Raw genomic sequence first — 21,299 nt, 5'->3', positions numbered from 1 at the left:
CTTTTCTTTTATTCTCAAGCTTCTATATTGAAAAGTTTTCTTTTTTTAAGAAATAACAACTAACTATTAGCCGCTAAGAACATCACTAAAGAACACAAATTTACAAATTAATTTCCAAGATTACAAAAACGTACTTCCCTGCCTCCTCTCCCCTCCCCTTTCTCTTCCTCCCCTTCCTCCCTCCTAAGACTACACCCACAACACCCACAACACCCTCATAAAAACCCTCACCCTCTCACCCTCCCCTCCCGCATCCCTCTCCCACTACCAATTGCCGCCGCCGATTCCTGTCCTGAGTCCTCAAACCATCCCACAAATCTTTGCAAAATACCAAGCAAAACTTCTCGATCTTACCCCTAAATCACATTCACTTACTCAGTCAACAACTACACCTACCCTCGCCCCGAACACCACGCCGGAAAGTGAATTCAAAATTGACAACAACCCCAATTTTCGGCAACAACCCTCCCTCTCCAAACTTTCTCACACATTTACTCTCACTCTTCCACTACACAACCCTAAACTCTCACAAAACACTCTCTACTCTCCACTCTCTACTCCTCTCCCACCACTTGAATCCTTACTCTCCACACAAAAGAACCCACACCATCCAACTCTTCCTTCGTTGTCTTGACATATCCTGAGCATACCAACAACACCTCTCTTAATAACCACTCCTCCCAATCACCACAACATCCAGCACAAAACGACTAAACAAGCCAGCACAAAAGCCAGAAACCCATCCCTATATCAACTTTCGATAAAGTCAATCCGAGTATCTTCATACAGATATTCGTTTTCTTATTCCATCTTCGACTCTACGCTTTGATTCTATGCATGATGCACTATCCAATATTTGACCGCTGTCCCGAGAATACCTCCAAGCATCCACCTCCTTCGCCAAAAAGCTACAACCCCTCATCCAATACAAGACTCAAAAGCATACAAGCCCATACAATACCCCATGCAATCATACCCACCAACCCAAAACCCCACCACAAATCAAAACCTCATCCAGACCTCACCACGACCCACAAACTCACTCCATGTTAACAATCTTCTCAACCCTCTCACTATCCGTATCCTCTTCACTCGCACTCTTCTCTCTTTCTCCACCTTCTGCATCCTTTGCATCCTTTTGAATCTCTCCACCCTCTACACTCTCCTTACACTCTCCACCTTCTACACCCTTTTCACTCTCTTCCTGCTCTTGACCCAAACAACCCTTTTCAGGGGCACGTTCAGTATCCCCATAATACCCCGAGTCAGCGGTACTCTCTCTCTTCCCACCCTCGCCATTCTTATCCTCGCCATCCCTATTCTCTTCTTTACCTCTATCATCATTCTGCTCACTACCCTCCTTATCTGAGTTATCTCCCTTCTCATCCCCATCCATAACCCCGTTCTTACTCTGCTCATTGTCCTGCTCACCAATCTTCTTATCTCCCTTTTCATCCACCTCCACATCCCCGCTCTTGTTTTGTTCATCGTTCTGGTGACCATTCTGCTCGTCATTCTGCTCAACACCCTCCTTATCTGCATTCTCATCCTCCTCTATATTCTTCTCCTGAACTCCACCATCATTCTGTTCACTGCCCTCCTTGTCTGAGCGATTTTCCTTCTCATCCCTCTCCATATCCCCGCTCTTATCCTGCTCATCATTCAGCTCACTTACCTCCCCCTTCCATTCGCTTCTTCTTCATTCTCCCCAGTTACCGGCACCCCCTCCCCCAGAAGCGCCAAATTACTCTGAAAAGCCCCATCCATCATCCCCTTATACTCCCTCAACTCCCTCAACTTCTCCTCTCTCGTCGCGTTCTTCGAAATAATACTAACCATCTTCGTCCTCAACAACGCGATAGGCGAGGCATCCGTCTGAGCCGAACTCTGGGTGACATTTGCTAGATTCTTATTGACCGGCAAATTTTCGTTATGGTGAGCTTGAGAGGACGAGATAGATCTGATTGGAGTCTCTGGGTTTGGTAGAAAACTTGCGTTGAGCTGGGTTTGCAAGGAGGATATTGTTTGGATTAGGGTTTTGAGACTTGGTTGTGGAATTGTATTCTGGTCAGAAGTGACGGATTCACTCCCCAGTTTGACTCCTCGAGCTACTAGTTTCGGAAGTGGCGTAGATGGTGCGACTGTCTGTTTTATCAGTGAAAGTCCAGGTATTTCTACATGGGCGGCTGGGACAGCCATATCGTCTAAGGTTGAATTTCGAGGAAATTGTGCTTTTTGAAGATGTGTCTGTAGTACTTTCGCTTTCTTTCGTGAATCTTCTAGTATATTAGCGTCTGTCTTGAAAGAGGTGTTCGGGTTTTGGATTACCTTGCTCAGACTCGATTGGATTCTTTCTCTTTCTCTGAGTAGGCGTCACTGTTGCAAAGGGTCAGCAAACGGCGAGGCAGTGGAAGTGTTGAACCCACAAATCTCACTTTTGATAGGCGTCCCAGCATCAGGTTTGATCGTTCTAAATTCTTCAGCGGTAGGTGGTTTGGGCGGTGCACAAGGGCTCTCATTCTGGAAGGTATTCATACTCTTGAAGGGCGTCAAGTCAAAACGGTTCGGGCCATAGAAGGAATACGGCCGTTTATGATTTTCCACACGGGTGTTGTTACTAGAAAGTGTTAGTGATTCGATTAGGAATATTGAATGGTGTCTTACTTCATATATTCGACCGAATCACGTTGGGATTCATCCTTTCCAATATGATTCTTACTTATACGTGCCTGGCTCTGGTAATATTGCTCTTTCAACAGCTGCGCATGCATGTTCAAAGCTTCCCGATGTTCTCTTCTCGATACAAACTGAAGAGATTGTGGCCTTGGACTTTTCACTGTCAGTAATATGCTTATATCAATTTGAAGTCGCGTTTTACTTCTCATCGTTCCGATTGTCAATAGCTCGTGCACGGTCATGATGTGGTCTCAAAGTATCCGCCCTCCAGGTATCCTGTTGATTGTGTCCGCGATCATGCGGTGGTGACCAGGGACCCGCCCTTCTGGTATTCGGTTGATTTTGCCTCTCATTATACTCTGGTCTCCGGGTATCTGCTCCCCTAGTATCCTGTTGATTGCGTCCGCGATCATGCGGTGGTGACCAGGGACCCGCCCTTCTGATATTCTGTTTGTCCTGTCCGCGGTCATAATCTGATCTCCTCGTTTCTGCCCATGTGGTATTCAATTGGTTTCGTCCGCTGTCATACTCTAGTCTCCGAGTACCTGCTCCCCTGGTATCCAGTTGATTGTGTCCGCGGTCATAATCTGATCTCCACGGATCCGCCCTCCTACTATACTGTTGGTCTCTTTCAACGTCGTCATGCTCCCGTCTCCAGGGATCCGCCCTTCGAGTATTCTGCTGGTTTCGAATGCCATCGTCATACTCTCGTCTCCAATTATCTGCTTCCCTGGTATTGTGTCGGTGTCCGACGCGATCATCATCTTGTCTCCAAGCATCTGCCCTTCTGTCGTCCCGCTCATAATCATCTCGAAGCTGTTCACATTCCTTCCTTTTCCCTCGTGAATTCCTCGGAAGGACCACTTCCCAAGGTCTGGAATCAGGACTGTATCCTCCGATGGGGATTTTGTTTGATCCTGTTCGGCGAGAACCCATGGTCACGGAAAGATAAGGTATCCAAAAAGAAGCATGAAATATTCAAGAGGGTTCCTGGGGTTGAAAAGAAATTGAAGAGAAACGGAGGTGGATACATCGTGAAAAGTAGATTGGATTTGGAAGAGGAAGGCACGATCAAGCAACTCCCTTCTCAGAATTCGAGCCTGTGTCTCAAGCGATGAAACCACAGTACTTTACCATTTTGAACTGCATTACTTGGAAAGCAGTGTCAAATGTTACTACTTCACCACGTTTGATGACACATCTTGCTGCTGGAAAAATTTTGAGGGTTCATTCAAGTGCTCACAAAACTGGCTCTGTGATTCATACAACTAGACATAGCGAAAAGAAATATGTTCTCTCAGGATCGCAAGAGAGTCGACCAGAAATGCCGGCAACCTTACCAAGACGGCTAATACCATGAAGTGTCTCTTGGACACACAGATAGCTTCTACCCTCATCCTGAAATATCTGACGATTTGAGCAGGAAGGCAGTAAAGATATAATTTCAGCCAAGCGGAAATGTAAACATGTTGTTCCCCTACCCGACTCACCTCTTACCAAAGAACTAGCTCAAGGCTTAGAAAGAAGGTACTTAACGGAACTCGGAGCCCGCCTGAGCTGTACCACTCACTACTTGTGGAATCATACTCGCAGCCTCATCTTAACCTCTCACTCCCGCAGCATAAGCCTCTGCTGCACTCGTAGGTCAACCATGTCTCAGATAGAAGTAGTAAGACGCAATAGCAGCCGCAATACCTATATCCGATCTGCATTACCAACTCAAAAACATGTGCAAGTATCACACCCACCTACCGAAATAAACTAACACAAACCTACCGAATACCTAATCGGTAACACACAGCCTCCCCCAAAAGAAAGTCTTTCGCCCGGACGAAAAGCACAAACTAATAATCGAAAGAGGGGTTTAGGCAGTCGTGATGTTGGGTATCATGATTTCGCCCGGTTTGAGTGAGTGTGTAAATGCCGAGCCGATGATATACATCGTGTCATGTAATAGTTGATGATGTGGCGGTGAGGAGGGTGTTAATGTGATGTTCGGAGGATGTGGGAAGGTTGGAGAGATAAGGCAGTTAGTTTGATGGGTGGTGATTTTGATGTGGAGGGATCCAAAATCAACAACAGCAACAACAGGCTCTTGACTGTGAGACCACTACTTCGATTTAGGAACCCGCTGGTCTTTCCTGACCATCTCCTGTGACTCTTGAAGTTAGTACTGGATACTTTCATGTAACAGGTCAAGTCATTTTCAAATGCAGCTCCTTCACGGTCGCTTGTCCGGGTCCGTAACCAACCAACAGAGTTAAATCTACCATCAAATTGACGTTGAAATAGCAGCCCATTTTAGGTATTCTTTCTCACAAGCGGCCAAAAGGAAGGTTCCGTAAAGCTTAACGAGATAGGCGTAGATAGGCTTCCTTCTGTAAATCTGGTTGGTGATTATTTCATGTGACTCTCCCATAGGAATCCAGAGGATGAGATCGCCAAAGTCCACCTGTCTCCAACAATCCCTCATGCCGTCATCAGATCCAGGCCGGAAAATGGTTGTTCCATAATAAGCAACTCGATTTACTCGCTTCAAGAAGAAATTATGTGGCTGCGATATTTCCTGAAATAATTTCCGTAATTTGATATGATAGATGATGGCCAAAGCCTGATCTTCGAAATGATGATTGCGCTGACGTCGCTGATGGTCCGTCGTCCGTTCACCACAAGTCCACCAATAATGGCAATCATTGGCAGCCTTGCTCCAAAGCCCGTCCCCGAGCAATTTATAGAATGTTCGATTAGCAAATAGGAAGGAAGGTATACACGACCCAGTGGTCCGTCCTTCCTTGCTCAAACTTGTGCCTGGTGGTCCGTAGTCTGTGGCCGTCGATTTAATAGTAATTGCGGGAACGTTTGAGGGGTTCTGGATATAATCCTCTCCTCGGATTGGAGCAGCAGAACGTGGCAACGACACTGGCGCAAGGTGTAATCAATCAAACTCGCAGATGTCATGAAGATCTCGCCCGGCTGTAGTTTAAGCAGTTCAAGCAGTTTAAGCAGTTTGCCTTGATGGGTCAACAGCTTCGAGGCGAGCGAGCTGGACCGGGGTGGTCATACATGCAGCCAGATTCTCAGATGTCAACCAGTGTCATCAGTGTCAACATTGAGACCCTTCAACCTCCACTACCATCCAAACTTACATCTCCTGCACGACAGCCTTTGTATGACCCCTTCCGTATTTCTTGGGCACGAATACTTCAACGTGATCGCAAACGTCCGCTCACTCGTCCCACCATCATTCGCCTACTTTACAGCTGAGCCGCAGTTGGAAATCGAACAGGATTGTCCCGCCTCGCTTGCATCCCAAAAGTACCAGCAAGACCGAGATCCCATGAGGTGACATCTTTCCACCACAGCCTCGCCCACACCTCAAGTGTCAATGGCATACGAGTATGACGAGTACGGTCGGCTGAGAGGCAATGGGGAGTCGGCCTTTTTCGAACCCAGCCATCCTATACCAGAGCATTATCCCACCACCGACTACTATTCCGACTCGAGAGATAACATCCCACGACGACCAGACGATCGCCAACGAGCTTCCCCTTTGAAGCAGAACCGCGCGCAAAAGATGAGTACCACTTCGATGGACTCGGATAGTTCTGAGCATGTGTCGGCGGAAACGATTGCAGCCATCACGGAGAGAATCAAGCAGGAAGGTAAGTCGGAGATTCCAGCCGCTCAGAGCCTTGTTGCGGTTGCTAACATATTGCGCCCGACTAGTCCTCGAACATTTGAAGCAGACAGGCAGCATGGACGGGCAACCAAAAGCAGAACCTATGCAGAGGAGATCATCGACTCGATCTGCTTCGACTTCATCCCATCGTTCGGTTTCCCCTCCTTCGACCCGTAGAGTTTATACTCCTCCTTCTCCAGTACTGCCTAGCAAGTCAGCTTATCCTCCACCACCGCCCATGGCACGAAAGTCACCTCCAGTTAGTCCTACCGACAAAGGTCCAGGAGTCAGATTTACGAATAGAGAACCAAAAACAAGACCAGCAGGAACCCGCACATTTTCACAACTTGAACTTTCTACGATTGATTTGAAATGGGGACAATTGTTTGAGAATGATGGAACTCCTACTCCAAGATTAGGTCAATTCTTACGGGGATTGGCAAATCATATTGTATGTTGGTGCTCAAGATACCAAGTTCACGACTAACAGGTTAGGTGGATGATTATAATCCAAAGAAAAGCATCGTGGTAACGCCAGCCAAGCTTACTGAATACTACTCCAAGTTTCCTATCGAGAGGGAACTTAAGGGTCTTACGAGTGAGTTCAATTCCCACAACTACCATACCATGCTTATACTTTTAGGCATATTCAAATCACAAAACAATGAAAACATTTCCAAATTCTTCCAAGCTCTCGGATGTCAACACTTTCTCATTCAAGACGACACCCGTAATGAGCCAACCATTCCAGCTCTTACACCTCTTGGATTCGCTCATCTCATGACCTTGATGATACTAGCTTATCCTGAAGAGGAAGCAAAAAGATTAGAAAAGGTAGTCCTCGATTGTCCCATCGACGCGGACGGCCAAACCGTGGATGGAAAGCCTGAAAGACTACCAAAAGCGATATCTCGCCACCTTTTACCCGAGGTAGAAGATCGAGCTTCAAAAAGGTTAGTCGACAAGGCAATCGAGGAGTTTGTTCAAACCTCGGATAAAAAGCCGAAAAGTCCTACCCTCAGTAGGAATTCATCAACGTCCCAAGCTCGTCGTCCACCAGTCGAGATTCACCAATCCGCACCAAAATCCAAACCAATCGAAAGAGAACGCAAACCCTACGCCGGAACTCCATCTGACAACTCAAACGTCAGCGAGGACTCCGTCAAAATCGAACGCGAAAGACAACCATACAGCGCCCAACCCGGCGCGGGAAAAGTCTACGACGATTCCCGCCCAACCAGACGCGAATCCAGCGGCCGCAGAGAATCCAGAGATAGACGCGAATCCGCCAACCGAAGCGATCGCCGCGAAAGAGAAAGCAGCACCAACGGCCGTCGAGACTCAAGCATGAGAAGAGAATCCACCCGCGACTCCACCCGTCGCGAATCCTCATCATCTCGAACCCGTGACCTGCCTACCCGCGAACCAACACAACATCATCGCACCCAAAGCAACACTAGCTCGAATTTCAATCCCCCACCGCAAACTCAACCACGTGCGAGGAGGAGGAGAGACAGTTCGCCGCCAATCCGTAACTATGGACGTCATTCTGAGCCTGTGAATCTGGACTCTAAATACACAACCGCGCCTATCCCATCATCTACGTACCCTGGCTCAGCTACATCGACTTTCCCGCCTCCACCGCCGCCCATTGATATCAGAACTGCGAGGAAACGCGGGAGTCAGGATTATGGGCGCGGAGAGGAGGCGTTTGTGACTGGCGAGTTTAGTAGTCCGAGGGAGGCGGAACGGTGGGATCGGTTGAGGGAGGAGGGGGTGGGGAGTGCTGGTGGTGCGTATGAGAGGGAGGGTGGAAGGGGGAGTGTAGATCATGGTGTTGGTGGTGGTGGTCAAGGGCAGGGTGCGCCGGTTGAGGATTGGTATAGGGAGCCGCCGAGGGGGACGGGGTATTATGCTAGTAGGGGATACTAGATGGAAGACTGGAATAGGTGTGTTGGTTGACGGGGAATGGGGGACGTGATGTGTGTTAAGGTCTGGGGGTGTTAGCGGGGGCAGGAAGTTTGACCATCTTACGTTTTCATGTGCCATGAGCCAATTCTTTTTCTTTTTCTTTTTCTTTGGGGTTTAGGATTAGGGTAGGGGTTTTAGATACCAATTTAGCTTCTGTTTTTATATGTCCTTTTATATCACATTATTTTCTAAATCCTTTCCATCGAATATTTGTCTAGCGTAAGTGTATGTGAAAATCTTCTCATTCAATCAACAAGTATAGTTAATTTTTCACAAACAAACTTTGTTTCTGTTACCCGTCCGTCCACTTCAAGTTGTTTCCATATTTCTTCTATATTAATAACTATTATCAAGATGTTATAAACGCTATACGTTGACTTGGTAGTTGCTAGATCATCTCTCTCTCTCTTGCTTTGCTTTCTCTGCCCCACTTCAAAGACGTGCTATCTTATCTCACGACTATTTCCATCTACCTTTACATCCCATCCCATCCCCCACATATACCTCCCCTTCCCCCCTGAAAAACCCCCAGAAAAAGATAGCATATCAGAACCCCCAGCAACAAATCCCATCCCCTTCGTTTCCACGCCACAAAAGCCAAACAAATTAATTTCCGTCATCCGCTTCACTGTTTCTCCACGACTCTCCCACCCTCTCACATACCTGTACATATGAAGGAGAGCTTGGTTGGGTGCTTTGGAGACATCCATGGAGATCTCGGGAGGAGAAGGGAAGGATATCTGAGAATCTGGGATCTCACAGCAACAATCTCACCCTTTATCACCCTTCCATAGTAACCCTCAAGATTCCCTTTTCATTTTGATTTGATTCAATTCATCTCATCTATCTGATCTAAAACAACGCTCTCCCCCTTCCCCCATTACCCCACCAATCTATCATTAAAATCGAAAATACAACGCTGTGATCCGTGAATTTAGAGCGATACGCTCCAATGTCCACAATCATACTAGCCGCTGAAGCGAATCCACCATCTCAGAAACAGCAAGAATACCTACGGTCACAACCGTACAGTTGTATGGACCGTTAGAGCAAATCCGCCATCTCAGAAGCAAGAGTAAAAGGCTCAGGATTACAACCGATACAGTTGTTAGATCGCTGAATCAAATCCACCACCACCACCGCCATCTTTCAAGTCAACGATGCAATGCAAAAGAAATCTCGAAAGCAAAGCGAGCAACCTTGAAATCCACCAGCAGCAGATCACCAAGACAAAATCCGTGACAGCCCTTACTTCATCCCCCAAACTCAGTAATCATATTCACTATCGCTATCCCCATCGATACTGTATCTGTACGCAGGACCAGTAGTCGCGGGCGGTGGGGGAGAAGGGCCACGGGTGACGACAGGCGCGGCCTCGGGAGCTGGCGTACATTTTGCCCACTTGCCGGTTGAGATGTTAGAAGGTGAAACGCTTGCTTGTGGGCTTCGAACTTCTTTCTTTGGTTTAGCAGCTACACTTTCCCACTTGCTGGTTGCGTTATTAGCAGATGACCCGCCCCATCCATTATCTACTTGAGGCGCTCGAGCTTCCGATCCGCGGTTCTTGGGTTTGGCAACTGCATTTGGCCACTTGGCGACGGTTGGTTGAGATGGTATATTACCCTCGTCAGAACTGGAACTGGAAGAAGGGCGGGAGACAATTCTTGGGCCTAGAAATTTCTGTCTTTGTTGCTCGAAGGTATTTTGAGAGCCTGGTTGATAGGTCAGTGCAATTCTGAGGTGGGTTTCGAGGGTCTAGGAAAAGGTATGGAGAGAGGAATAATATAATGTATGGGGTCAACATCGGAACATACCATTAACAGACTCGGATTGACGGGCACGACGACCAACTGGCTTCCATACAAACGGTTCATTTCCTCCCCATGCGTTAGTCTTACTAAACCCGCTGCTTGCCTCTTTACTAGGCGTAGTGTTGACAGGCTCAGCTGGTTTTTGTTTGGTTTGTTTATAGTCGGGTCCTCGGAGATGTGGAAGAGGAGGTTTATTTTCCGTACCCAAATTCATAGAACTAAAACCCTTCTGAGCCGCTCCAACCGCAGGATCTGAAATGAAAGTCGAAGCGTCTGCGGTAGAGGCTACCTGAGAATGCTTGTACCATGCCTTGCTTGGAATCTGTTTTCGTGAGCAAAAAGTCTCCATTTACAGAAACGATCAACTTACGCCAGTCTCATAAATAGTAGATTGGTCATCATTACCATAGTGCTGCTCCTCATCTTCGGAATCACCTTTATCATAGTCGGGCAAATCATGGGTTTCATCCGGTGCGAGCTTAGAATTTGGAGCTGGGCCAACAGCGACACTGGGCTCGACACTCAATTTCCAACTTTGACATGCTATGCACCACTGGAATAGTCAGTACTCCTTCAAATATATATTCCAAGAATTACTTACGTGATTCGCTCCATTTTTCCTAGCAGTTTTACTGAACGAGCTGAGTGGGAGTTTTTGAGAGCGGGGTGGAAGTTAGTACATCGTCTCTCCCGTTTAGAAAGGTTGGCATACCATGGTCCTTGGCTTTCGTGAAAGTTAGCTTTGCTTCAAGAACGAGAATATGCTACGTACCAAACCATCTCAACACGTTGATCATTGGTACATTCATCACATCTGATCTTTGGCGCCGCGCTACCGCTTTTTGCCATACCCACGGTTGCCAGATATTCCTTCTTTTGTTTGTTCGAAAACAACTCCGAAACTTTGACTTTACGACATTGCCAACACTCGAGACTTGATTCCATTAGCAAGCAATTAGTGCAACCACGTCGCATGATGACTTACCGTGTGGGGATTACGCCAGGCGTCCTGTCACCTTTGGTTAGATCGTGAGCCATGGAGTATTGTTCGACGACTTACTTGGAAGCTGTACTCCAGCCAGTCATCTTGAGGATACAGTGTCTCGAAACTTTAATGGTAGCTGAGATCGGATCTGTTTTCAGAAGTGAGGTGGAGGCGCGAAACTCGTCGAGAGGAAGTGGTGATGCTGTAGAGACGTGGTAAAGAGATCGCAAAGCGCAAGGTAAAGATAGGGATCTACGGATTCGATTGAAAGATGATGAGGATAGGTAGAGGATGAGGATCCCAGATCTTTGGTCTGCGTGTTGTGTGTTGTTGACGTTGAACCCCAGAGCTAGTCTGGTGGGAATTAAAAACTAGCGGAGAAGATGCCGAGGAAAGTGAACGTCAAGAGGAAGGAGCGACGACAGGAATGGTTACCTGGAAAATCAGGAATCCAGGTAGATAGCCTTGCGGGACAACGAGGTGAAGGTGAGGTTTGTGTCGGTCGCGTAGCTTCGTGTAGCTTCGATGCGGGTGGTGATGTGATTGTGGTTGGTCCACTTAAAATTCCTGGTATTGTATTTACTGTTCACCAATCGCTCAAGCTAAGCAGACACAAACAGCTTGATTGTATTGTTGACGCTGTATGAGAGAGAGTAGTAAAGATGGGTGGGGGTGATGAATCTATACCCTCTTGCGTGTGTTTCCCAACTTTCTGCTGCCTCTCATGAGTCTTCCCAATCCCAATGTCCTCTCTCAACAGAGGATAGATGGATTGCTTAGAACCTTTTGCCTGGCACTCTGCATATGGAACCAGTCGATCTTCGGAGAGCCCAGAAATAAAATACTTCTGGCACCTTTACCTGCTGTATCTCTCCTGATAGCTTTTTGATCGCCATCCATCAACAAGAAAGCCAGAGACACCAGCTCTCTCACCTTCACTACTCAAAGCACTTGCTCTCAATCAACCTCTCTCTTTTCCTATCCGTCCTCATTTCTTCTCGGTCTTAAAAATCGCACTGGCTTCCTAAATTTAAATTCAAACTTCATCCTCACAACGAGCTTTATTGCCGTTACTCATGAACCTACACGGTGTACGATACAATAGCAACAAGCATGTTGTAAAAATACAATGCAGGACATCGCGTCCTAACTATCTATTTCCACTTGTACTCGAGACGCTGAGTAGCTCTCGTGATGGACTCTTCCGAGAAATCGCTTCAAGGAGATGTATTTGCCAAAAGAGAGTACATCTTTGCAAAGACTGCAGAAATTATAGAGAGAAAAAGGGAATAAGACTGCAGAAAGACAATCCGAAATCGTTTGAGGATGTAAAGCTCTCTCCGCTGTCGACAAAAGAGATTGATATTGCTCTCCTCGAGACAGCTCGTGTTTGCAAGAGAGATCGAAAAGCACTTGCTATTTCATATCCTTTGCATTTGTCTCTTATTCCCGTGTACTGAAAATCCAACCTGCTTCCGCATATTCTCTTTCTAAATCGCGATCATAATCCAAAAACTCAATAAAAGCAGCAGAGCACCAGTCCACAAAAGAAAATCCACAAAACGCACTCGCGATGCAGGTTCAAGAAATATACATGACCTCATACACTCAACCTCCCTGTTTCCTTTCAATCCTTATCCCCATCACACACATATCCACGAGCACCTCAAAATCAATCCCAATATCAAAATCCATCCACCCCCTTCATGCCCCTTTTCACCAAAAAATCATTCTAGAACCCCCCCAAAACCCACCGCATTCCTGAAACACTCCATCTTCATCTGATCGTCATCGACGTCAGGACCAGGGCCCGATGTTTATTTCATGCAATCAAATCCCTGCTTCATATGGCAATCAGCTTAATATGGTAAGTCGCCACTTTTTCTGAATTGCCGGGCTGCAGCCGCAAACAATCGCAGTCTGCGAACGAAAACGTCCGCATCATTTCATTTCTCAACTTTTTCAAATCCAATCATTCTTCATAAGTCTTCATTAACACAATAATGATTGGCACCGACTCCCGACCTTGGAAATTGAAACCTTCTTTTCCTCTTTTAGCAGCATCTGGTTGGGTAGACCCAGCAGCGGAAGACGGAAGGGCTAGTGAGAAAGGTACCCGAGCTCGTATGGAGCCATGTGTTTGGTTCGCTCAGGTACGGGGTGGAGACTGCAGATGGGGGATGTCAAAAAAGGGGGCTGGGCTGGAGATGACATGTTGGCGGATGCGCCCGTAGATTTGGGATGTCGGAATTAGAGGGAGGAGGGATGATGTAGGTGTTCTTTTAGGTGATGTTTAGCTCAGGATAGATGATGAAGTCAAGACTAGATAAATAATAGTGGGATGTGAATAAAAGAAACTTATTACCAGGCCTGAATTACGAAACTCAAATTTTCTACAATCATGCAATGCGGCGCGAGATCGTGAGGGGGTCACGGACAAGTTCACCATACGCAGATCGTCCAAGTCGACGTCCGTGTTTGCGGTATTCTCAGACATATTTGTGGTTGCATTGACATGGCGAAACGTCTAGTCGAGCTGGTATCAACGACTTCATCTGATGGTTCGAATGATTCGTGATATGCCGGCGTGCTAAGATTACCAACCATCCACTCGAATTTGTTTGCATCAACTGTTTCCTGGAGGCATGAGTATACGATTTCATTTGGCATGAGCATTGACGAAACACACAGTTGGTTTGCTAGCCATTAATTCAGCTGATAAGATTATTACAACCGTGCTATGCTTATCACTTGATGATTCGCAGGATAATCGATAGTATTGATAACACGGTGCCTACCATGACCTGGAGAAGGCAAAGATGTGCGGGCAGCGATGTTTCCCCTCCTGCTTGCGAAGTGGCCTGCTTGATGCGAAGTCCTCAGTCATCCCCTTTTTCACAGCCAGTCTCTGAATAGGTCGCGCGATGGCACAGTCATCTTGGGGCCAACCGCGACGACGAACCAACCAGATATAATGTGCCTGTGGGAGCCATACAGAGTGTATTGTAGCGCAGCAATGCACGCATGGTAACGGGATTTTGGACGAATGGAAGGGCGTGTAGGAGGCCATATCACAAACGAATCCAGTCGCGAGTTGAGGTGGTGAAGTATGGTCAGCGCTCAGCCAAAATGTGATGCCTTTTCCTGACGCGACGCGCTGGTGCGAAGTAACGTCAGGTTGAGGAGGAAGCCAGTACTGGGGAAGTATGGTCGAAGGCAGTTTCCCTCGCCGAGTGGAAATTCTCTTGCTCCCTTTCGTGATGCTTCTTGATGTCTCTGGTGTTTCACCTCGCTCGATGTAAAAATAATACTTTCAGAGTCTCTCCCTGCGACCAACATCGACTAGTTGCGACTTGATACCACCACTTGCGACCACCCTACTTTGTACACTCTTCTCATCTCCTTCAACCCCGTCACCACGATCCTTCGACACACAGTCATTAATCCAACGACCATTGACCTTCCTCATCCCATCCATTCCGGTTCTTCCTTTCCACTTACCCCTCTACCTTTTGTCCACCGCTCTCCTGTACCAATACCTGTCGCCCCGCCAAAGCCTGGATCATCCGCGTGTCAAAAGTTCCCTCGTTCCCATCACCCTGTCCTTTTCGCCTGGGAGATTTCGTCAACAGGTGCCACGTCGAGCAATTAAAAACTGGCTGCTCGTTGACCGGACAAACACGAAGAAAATAATACTCTCTCGTCGCGCGCACAATACACTCTCATCTCACGATTCAGCGCTTCACATCGCATCCGCACGACCATTTTCACGATTCAATCCAGACATACGGAGACCGACTCATCCCATTGCTTGGTCCACGCTGACACACCTGGAGGGACGAGTCAGGACGAACCAGGACCAGAACACCCAACGAGCCCGATCCAAGCGCTTTCTGAGCCTGAAGCCTGAACGTCGATGGATCTTAGCGAAATTGGCCATTAATCGCAACCATCCCCGGGCACCCTCGCAGCTTCATGCCCCCCGAGATTTGGTTGGAAAAAAAGATTCCCTCGCTCTCCCTTTTCGCCGTGTCACCCAGTGACAAGCCTGCGTTGCAATCCACTGCCGACCGGTCTGCGTTTCCGTCCATTAAACCCGTCAAGCAGAGTTGATTAATATTATTCGAATAATTGTGTCGTCTCAGCGGTCTGCCTGTCGAGAGTTTATGCGATCCGCGCGTTTCCTCTGAACTGCTCTGCTGCACCGGGGATTTCCACGTCCAACACCGTTCCGCAGCCCCAATTCCTCTTCCTCCTACGGCAGCTCCAACCACCAAAAAGGAAACAACACACAACGTATCCTCCTCCCCCACGCCTCAACACACCGCAAACCGCAAACCGTACTCAGTCCACACTAATTCCAAGCTCCGGAAAACCCAAGACCAACGCCAGCACCAGCATCACCAGCCCGCCCCTATCACGCTTTCCCCTACGCTAAACCAGGAAGCTTCGCGGAGGCCTCCTGTTGTGATCGGCCACGAGCTTTCGCCTGCAATTTGTGGGCCCACCCGGTCAGGGACCCGTTTTCTGGTAACGGCTCTTCTCCCCTTGGGACCCTCAAGAGTCAAGACCCTTTCGAGCTTCCTTCTTCATTCCTTCTTTACCATTTCTGCATTCTGTCCTTCCTCCGATCGCTCGACAGATTCACCAAATACACCAGATACGCCAATCCAAAAGTTCAATCGTTCAGCATCTTACAGTAATACACCTAATATCTTCCGACACCCGATCTAGACCGTCGAATCAAGAACCACCAGAACAGCCATAATATCTCGTCCTGAACAGTCTTACGTCGACACTCTGCATGCACCGGTGACTGTTTCAAGCTCTTTTTAAAGGGCTTTCGAGGTGCTAGATTTTGGTACGTGGAATTATCTCATCAGCTCTGGCTGGAAAAAGTCGCGAGGTTGGCATTCTGATCAGTTCGCGTTGATAGTTCAGCATCATCGACCACCATTCGCGTTACGAGACGATTATATCGCGATACAATCACACATCTAAACACAATCGCCACGGCGGACTCTCACCATGACGGTAGCATACGATTTGACCCATCGAGGGTCATCGACGGCTGCATCCACGAACGGTCAAGCGCTCGAGGATCGGTTTGAGGTTCTAAAGGATATTGGAGATGGTAGTTTTGGTAGCGTGGTTCTCGCAAGAGTCCGCTCGGCGGGTTCCAGCGTCGCACGACGAGGCACAGTGGTGAGCAATGATCATGGATGACTGTGAAGTGTCCAAGCTAATCTGATATGTGTAGATCGCCATCAAGACGATGAAGAAGAACTTTGAATCGCTGGCACCATGTATGGAACTTCGAGAAGTCGTCTTTCTGAGGACACTGCCACACCACCAGCATCTTGTCCCAGCTCTCGACATTTTCCTCGATCCTTTCACCAAGAAACTTCACATTGCCATGGAATACATGGATGGGAATCTCTATCAATTAATGAAAGCACGGGATCACAAGTGTCTGGACGTAGGGAGCGTGAAGAGTATCTTATTCCAGATCATGCAAGGGCTCGAGCATATTCATGCTCACCATTTCTTTCATCGCGACATTAAACCCGAAAACATTCTCGTGTCGACATCGGCGCAGGATTCTTCAAACTCTTTCCGACGATACTCCAACATGGTTACTCCTCCATCAACACCACCGAACTACACCGTAAAGATTGCCGATTTTGGACTCGCCAGAGAAACCCATTCCAAATTGCCATACACTACTTATGTTTCTACCAGGTGGTACCGTGCTCCTGAGGTTTTGTTACGCGCCGGAGAGTATTCGGCACCTGTCGATATCTGGGCGATCGGAGCAATGGCCGTTGAGATTGCCACATTGAAACCGTTGTTCCCTGGTGGGAATGAAGTTGATCAGGTTTGGAGAGTGTGCGAAATCATGGGTAGCCCAGGAAACTGGTACAGCAAATCCGGTGCAAGAGTAGGTGGTGGAGACTGGAGAGAAGGGACTCGGTTGGCCGGTAAACTTGGATTCTCTTTCCCAAAGATGGCCCCTCACGCGATGGATACGATACTTCAAAGCCCACAATGGCCAGCATCGCTCAGTAATTTCGTCACATGGTGTTTGATGTGGGATCCAAAATCCCGCCCAACATCAACCCAGGCCCTTGCACACGAATTCTTCAACGATGCAGTCGATCCGCTGCGACCAAAATCATCCGCATCACGCATGTTGGGTCGTCAAAAGTCTGACTTGAGTTATCGCGGATCCAAGGATTCTACAGACATCATTCCACCGTTGTCGTCGAAACAGTCATGGTTCAGAAAATCTTTGATCGGCCGGACCGATACAACCAGTCCTGCACCAACTGTTGGAAAAGAAAATGTCGCTCCTCGACCATCGCCGCCTGCACATTCCACCACGGATATTCCTGTTGTCAAGACAAGACCGGCCGCTAGTAAGAGGGCCACATGGAATAATGGATCATCAAACGCGGCTCCGATGCCAATTCTCCCCACGATTAAACCGATCTCGCCACTTTCTGATGCCGTTACAGCACAAGCAAGTAGTCGAACACCTTCATACAGTGATGCTTATAATGGAGGTCAAAAGAACATGGACGATAAGGTTGCAAAGAAGATTGGACGACAATTGTCTGTTGCATCGAATGGAAACCATTATGCCGATCTCCATCGACAACAGGCCGAAGCCGCCTTGAATGGCCAGACAGGACTTGCATCACCACCAAATGGACAGAAAGAGAGTTTCTTCTCACATCTACGGAAACGTGCGCGGAGGTTCTCGGGTCGTCAATCTCAAACACCAATGTCACCAAAGTCTATGGATATTGAGGCTCAAGCTGGATGCGGACCATGGGCGAGTAACCGATCATCGATGGCCATTGACAGCAACGGACAAGCACCTAGTCCGGTTCAAAAAGTTGATACTTATGAGGCTTTGGATAAAGCTCTTCGAAATGTTCAACAAAACCTCGACTCCCCGCAGCACGCACCTGTTCCACCAACACATATGGTAACTCCAAACAGTGTTCTCAAGCGGCATCATTCTCTACCGCATCAACAACCAAGATCGGTAGATAATCTTCGTGCAGCTGGTGGACCAGTTTCTAGCAGAACGAGAAGGTCACAGGTCCCGGCGGCTGCCCATCGACAATATGAAACACCAGATGAGGAGGACGAGTTATTGGACGAAGCGTTAACGAGTACGCATAAGGCTATGAAACGGTTGGACCGGAATTCTATGCAAGCTGATTCCCGTCAATCACTTCGACAATCCAATAGCAATCTTGGTCTAAACAACCCATACCCAACACCATCACCATCGGCGAGTGGTAGTGCTGTTCTATTCGGTCATGGCGTTTCCCAAGTCACGCCATCAAAAGTTCGAGGTCAACCAAAACAATCTTCAACACCACCATATGACAGCGAAGAAAATGAGTGGGCAGCATCTGCAGCAGCAAGCATCTTTGCGGCTCAAAATCGATTTTAAAACACAAAAATTCCCTGAAATAGGAAAGGGTATATTTTTGTTAGTATGTACATCAGAAAGAAAAAATTTCAACAACGGCAAGCACGCACACACACATAACATGGAGGAAAAGTTCAAGTTTTTTAAGTTTTTGCAGCATCTACATTGCATGGTGTTTAGGGAAATTATTAAGGGAGGGGATACCAAACAGGGCTAGGAGATTTATTTTGCGCTGGCCCTGTGTTTTTTTTTCGCGCGCGCGCGCACAATGCGAGTGCAACTGATTTTGTGCCCGATTATTTTCATTTGTCATACACACACTGCAAAGTACCTCTCTATATATACACAATTTTCTTTTTTTTTTGAAAGGGCTGAGCTGGCTGGCTGAGAGGGATTTTTTTTCCTTTGCAGAGCGGTCCTTGTTTAATCGTCGGGATGGGGCGGGGAAGCATGGGAGCGACGTTTGTATTACAAGAACATACTGAAGACACACTTTTCCTTGCTTGTTTTGTAGTTAGTTAGAATTTGGGGGGTATATGCCCGGAAGGGTGGAGTGGGGTGGGGTGTGTATTGAGGAGGGAAAGGGAGGAGAGGTGTGTGAATGAGATGAGATGGACAATTAGAATGGGGAATGGATCGGAATGCGAATGGAAAGGGAATTTTAAACTGAGACTTTTTTTGAAGATTACTTGACTGGAACTGTGGACGTGTTGTTTGTTCTTGTAAAGTTTTGAGGTGCGATGTTTTGATGCTTTTTTTGGAGTGTGGTTTTGATACCTTTTTGGGGGGGGTTTGTGTTTGTGCAGAGTTGTGCAGAGTTGAGTTTCATACCCACTTGATTTGATATTGAGAATGCGATTAAGACTTGTAATTTGTGTGGGATGGTACTACTGGCTAGTCCCGGCTGGTTTCTTGCTTGTACTATAGGAAGTCCTTGAGAGTATGATAGCGGAGGGGAGGATGTGGGTGGTAGGGGGGGGATGAAGAGGGGAGGATGGAAAGAGGGGAGGGTGTGGGTGGTAGGGGGATAGATAGATGTATAGAATAAGCTTAAATTCTACCATGTTTAAATGGGACTACAATGTTTTGAATTATAGCGGGAATTCGTATGTATGGTATGGTGATTTTTTGTGCGTGGAGAGGGGGAGTTGATAGTGATAATGAGAGGGGTGGGGGTTGATGGGAGAGGCGAGGGTTGTTGGTGGTGTGAGAATAGAATCAATAGATGTATAGAAGGAATTAAATCTACCATGTTTAAATGGACCACAATGTTAAACGGTCTCGAAATTTGTATGTGATCGTTTTCCTGTACATGTGAAGGGGGTAGCGCGAGTTCTTGAATGGGAGTGGAGTGGGTTTATGTTTTTTGATGATGGGTGTGAAGATGCGAGAATGGCCCGGGTTGTAGCTGATCATATAAGAATGGGGGGATGGTGTTGTGAAGAGTCTAGACGGGGTGGAAGGTTTGTGGGTTTGTGAATTTTGGGGGTTGGGGATTGGCCTTTGAATTAGTTGGCGATGGGAAAAGGGAGAGAAGAGGAATGTAGGGGTAGGTGGGTAATAGGAAGAGGAAAGGCTCTTTACGAGGAGAAGACTAAAGTAGATATCTAGAGGAATCGAAAGGAGAAGTGGTTTATTTGATGACTAGCTTTTTTGGTTTAGAGGAGGTGAAATGAATCGTTTTAATAGAGGGCAGGGTTTTGGTTGGACAGAGGTTTAGCTTTAGGTGTGAATAATGGGAGGGGATGGGATTGCGGAGGGGGTGAGAGGAGGGCTGGGAATAAGAATGGATGGAGTTAGAAAGGAATAAGGGGTTTTTCAGTAGAGATAAACCAAGCAGCCCCTCTCGACTGACATAACATTCGTGTACCGTTATAAATGCGAAGTACCTGTGTGGGGGTAGGTTTTTCTTTTACGAACTGCGGATTCATTACGAGCTGGGCATTGATGTTAGATACGGGGTTTGAAACGGGGTATAGGTACGGGTGATGTTTAGACGGGTGGTAGATTAGGCATAGGGAGGAGGATGGATGGAGGGGAGGGGGAGTAAGGGAGATGGGTAGATGGAGTATTTAAAGTTAAGATTGTTTTAGTGTGTGATTTTTTGGCTACTAGGGTTTAGTTTAGAGGTTAAGAGAGAACAAGGATAATTGTCCTCTATACACCCTAATATAATAACTAATTTTACAGCTAACCTAACTTATTTACTTTTTTCTACTTAAATCTATAACCTCTATATTTTAAGGGGTTACTATAAATATAACTAGAAGATATAAGTCCTAGTAGTACTTGTATTCTAAATAGGTTATCTAGTTTTAAAAGAAGGTAGGGGTTAAATTTATCGAGAAGTAGGGTGTTAGGGGGGGTAGTTAGTAGGTTATATAGAGAAGGTATAGGGAGGGTGTAGTTACAATATAGAGAAAGTGTTTAATCTTTCCTTTCGAGGTATATAAATAAAACGTTATTTAATAATTTAATATATATTTAATAAGCTAACATTCTAACTCCATTTTACTGTTTTTAGATTAGTATAAATCTTTATTTCAAATTCGTTATCTATCTACTTTAAAACCATCGTAAGCAAAAACCAAACTTTTCCATATACGCACTTTATTATAACCCACTTTACTAAATCCCACAATCCCCTTCTTGCCATCTAATCTCGCACCTTCATCTCCCAATTCGACCATCAAACGCAAAACCAAACTTTTTTGTATACGCACTTCT

At 46.9% G+C, this 21,299-nt stretch overlaps 4 protein-coding genes across 4 annotated transcripts; 2 read left to right on the top strand and 2 right to left on the bottom strand.

Annotated features, from left to right (window-relative positions):
• Nucleotides 1–664: 664 nt before the first annotated feature.
• GLAREA_03219 (uncharacterized protein) lies at nt 665–3,612 on the bottom strand (the record flags this gene model as incomplete). The annotated part of the gene is made up of 7 exons (XM_008088303.1): nt 665–710; nt 1,044–1,651; nt 1,717–2,276; nt 2,329–2,376; nt 2,436–2,617; nt 2,665–2,829; nt 2,879–3,612. The coding sequence occupies 7 exons, from the start codon at nt 3,610–3,612 to the stop codon at nt 665–667; spliced, it is 2,343 nt and encodes a 780-aa protein (XP_008086494.1).
• Nucleotides 3,613–6,061: 2,449 nt separating this feature from the next.
• Nucleotides 6,062–8,287, top strand: GLAREA_03218 (uncharacterized protein; the record flags this gene model as incomplete). Its single annotated transcript, XM_008088302.1, has 4 exons — nt 6,062–6,338; nt 6,403–6,806; nt 6,851–6,953; nt 6,999–8,287. 4 exons carry the CDS (start codon nt 6,062–6,064, stop codon nt 8,285–8,287), a joined length of 2,073 nt encoding a protein of 690 aa, XP_008086493.1.
• A 1,305-nt stretch (nt 8,288–9,592) lies between these two features.
• Nucleotides 9,593–11,223, bottom strand: GLAREA_03217 (uncharacterized protein; the record flags this gene model as incomplete). The annotated part of the gene is made up of 8 exons (XM_008088301.1): nt 9,593–10,038; nt 10,141–10,459; nt 10,508–10,690; nt 10,739–10,778; nt 10,850–10,861; nt 10,910–11,071; nt 11,123–11,146; nt 11,198–11,223. The coding sequence occupies 8 exons, from the start codon at nt 11,221–11,223 to the stop codon at nt 9,593–9,595; spliced, it is 1,212 nt and encodes a 403-aa protein (XP_008086492.1).
• Nucleotides 11,224–16,150: 4,927 nt separating this feature from the next.
• On the top strand, nt 16,151–18,593 carry GLAREA_03216 (Protein kinase-like (PK-like); the record flags this gene model as incomplete). The annotated part of the gene is made up of 2 exons (XM_008088300.1): nt 16,151–16,327; nt 16,383–18,593. The coding sequence occupies 2 exons, from the start codon at nt 16,151–16,153 to the stop codon at nt 18,591–18,593; spliced, it is 2,388 nt and encodes a 795-aa protein (XP_008086491.1).
• Nucleotides 18,594–21,299: the final 2,706 nt, after the last annotated feature.

Source organism: Glarea lozoyensis (assembly GCF_000409485.1).
Source record: "Glarea lozoyensis ATCC 20868 chromosome Unknown GLAREA6, whole genome shotgun sequence".
NCBI lineage: Eukaryota > Fungi > Ascomycota > Leotiomycetes > Helotiales > Helotiaceae > Glarea > Glarea lozoyensis.
Note: the sequence above shows the minus strand (reverse complement) of the source record. Positions and strands in the feature narration are given on the sequence as shown.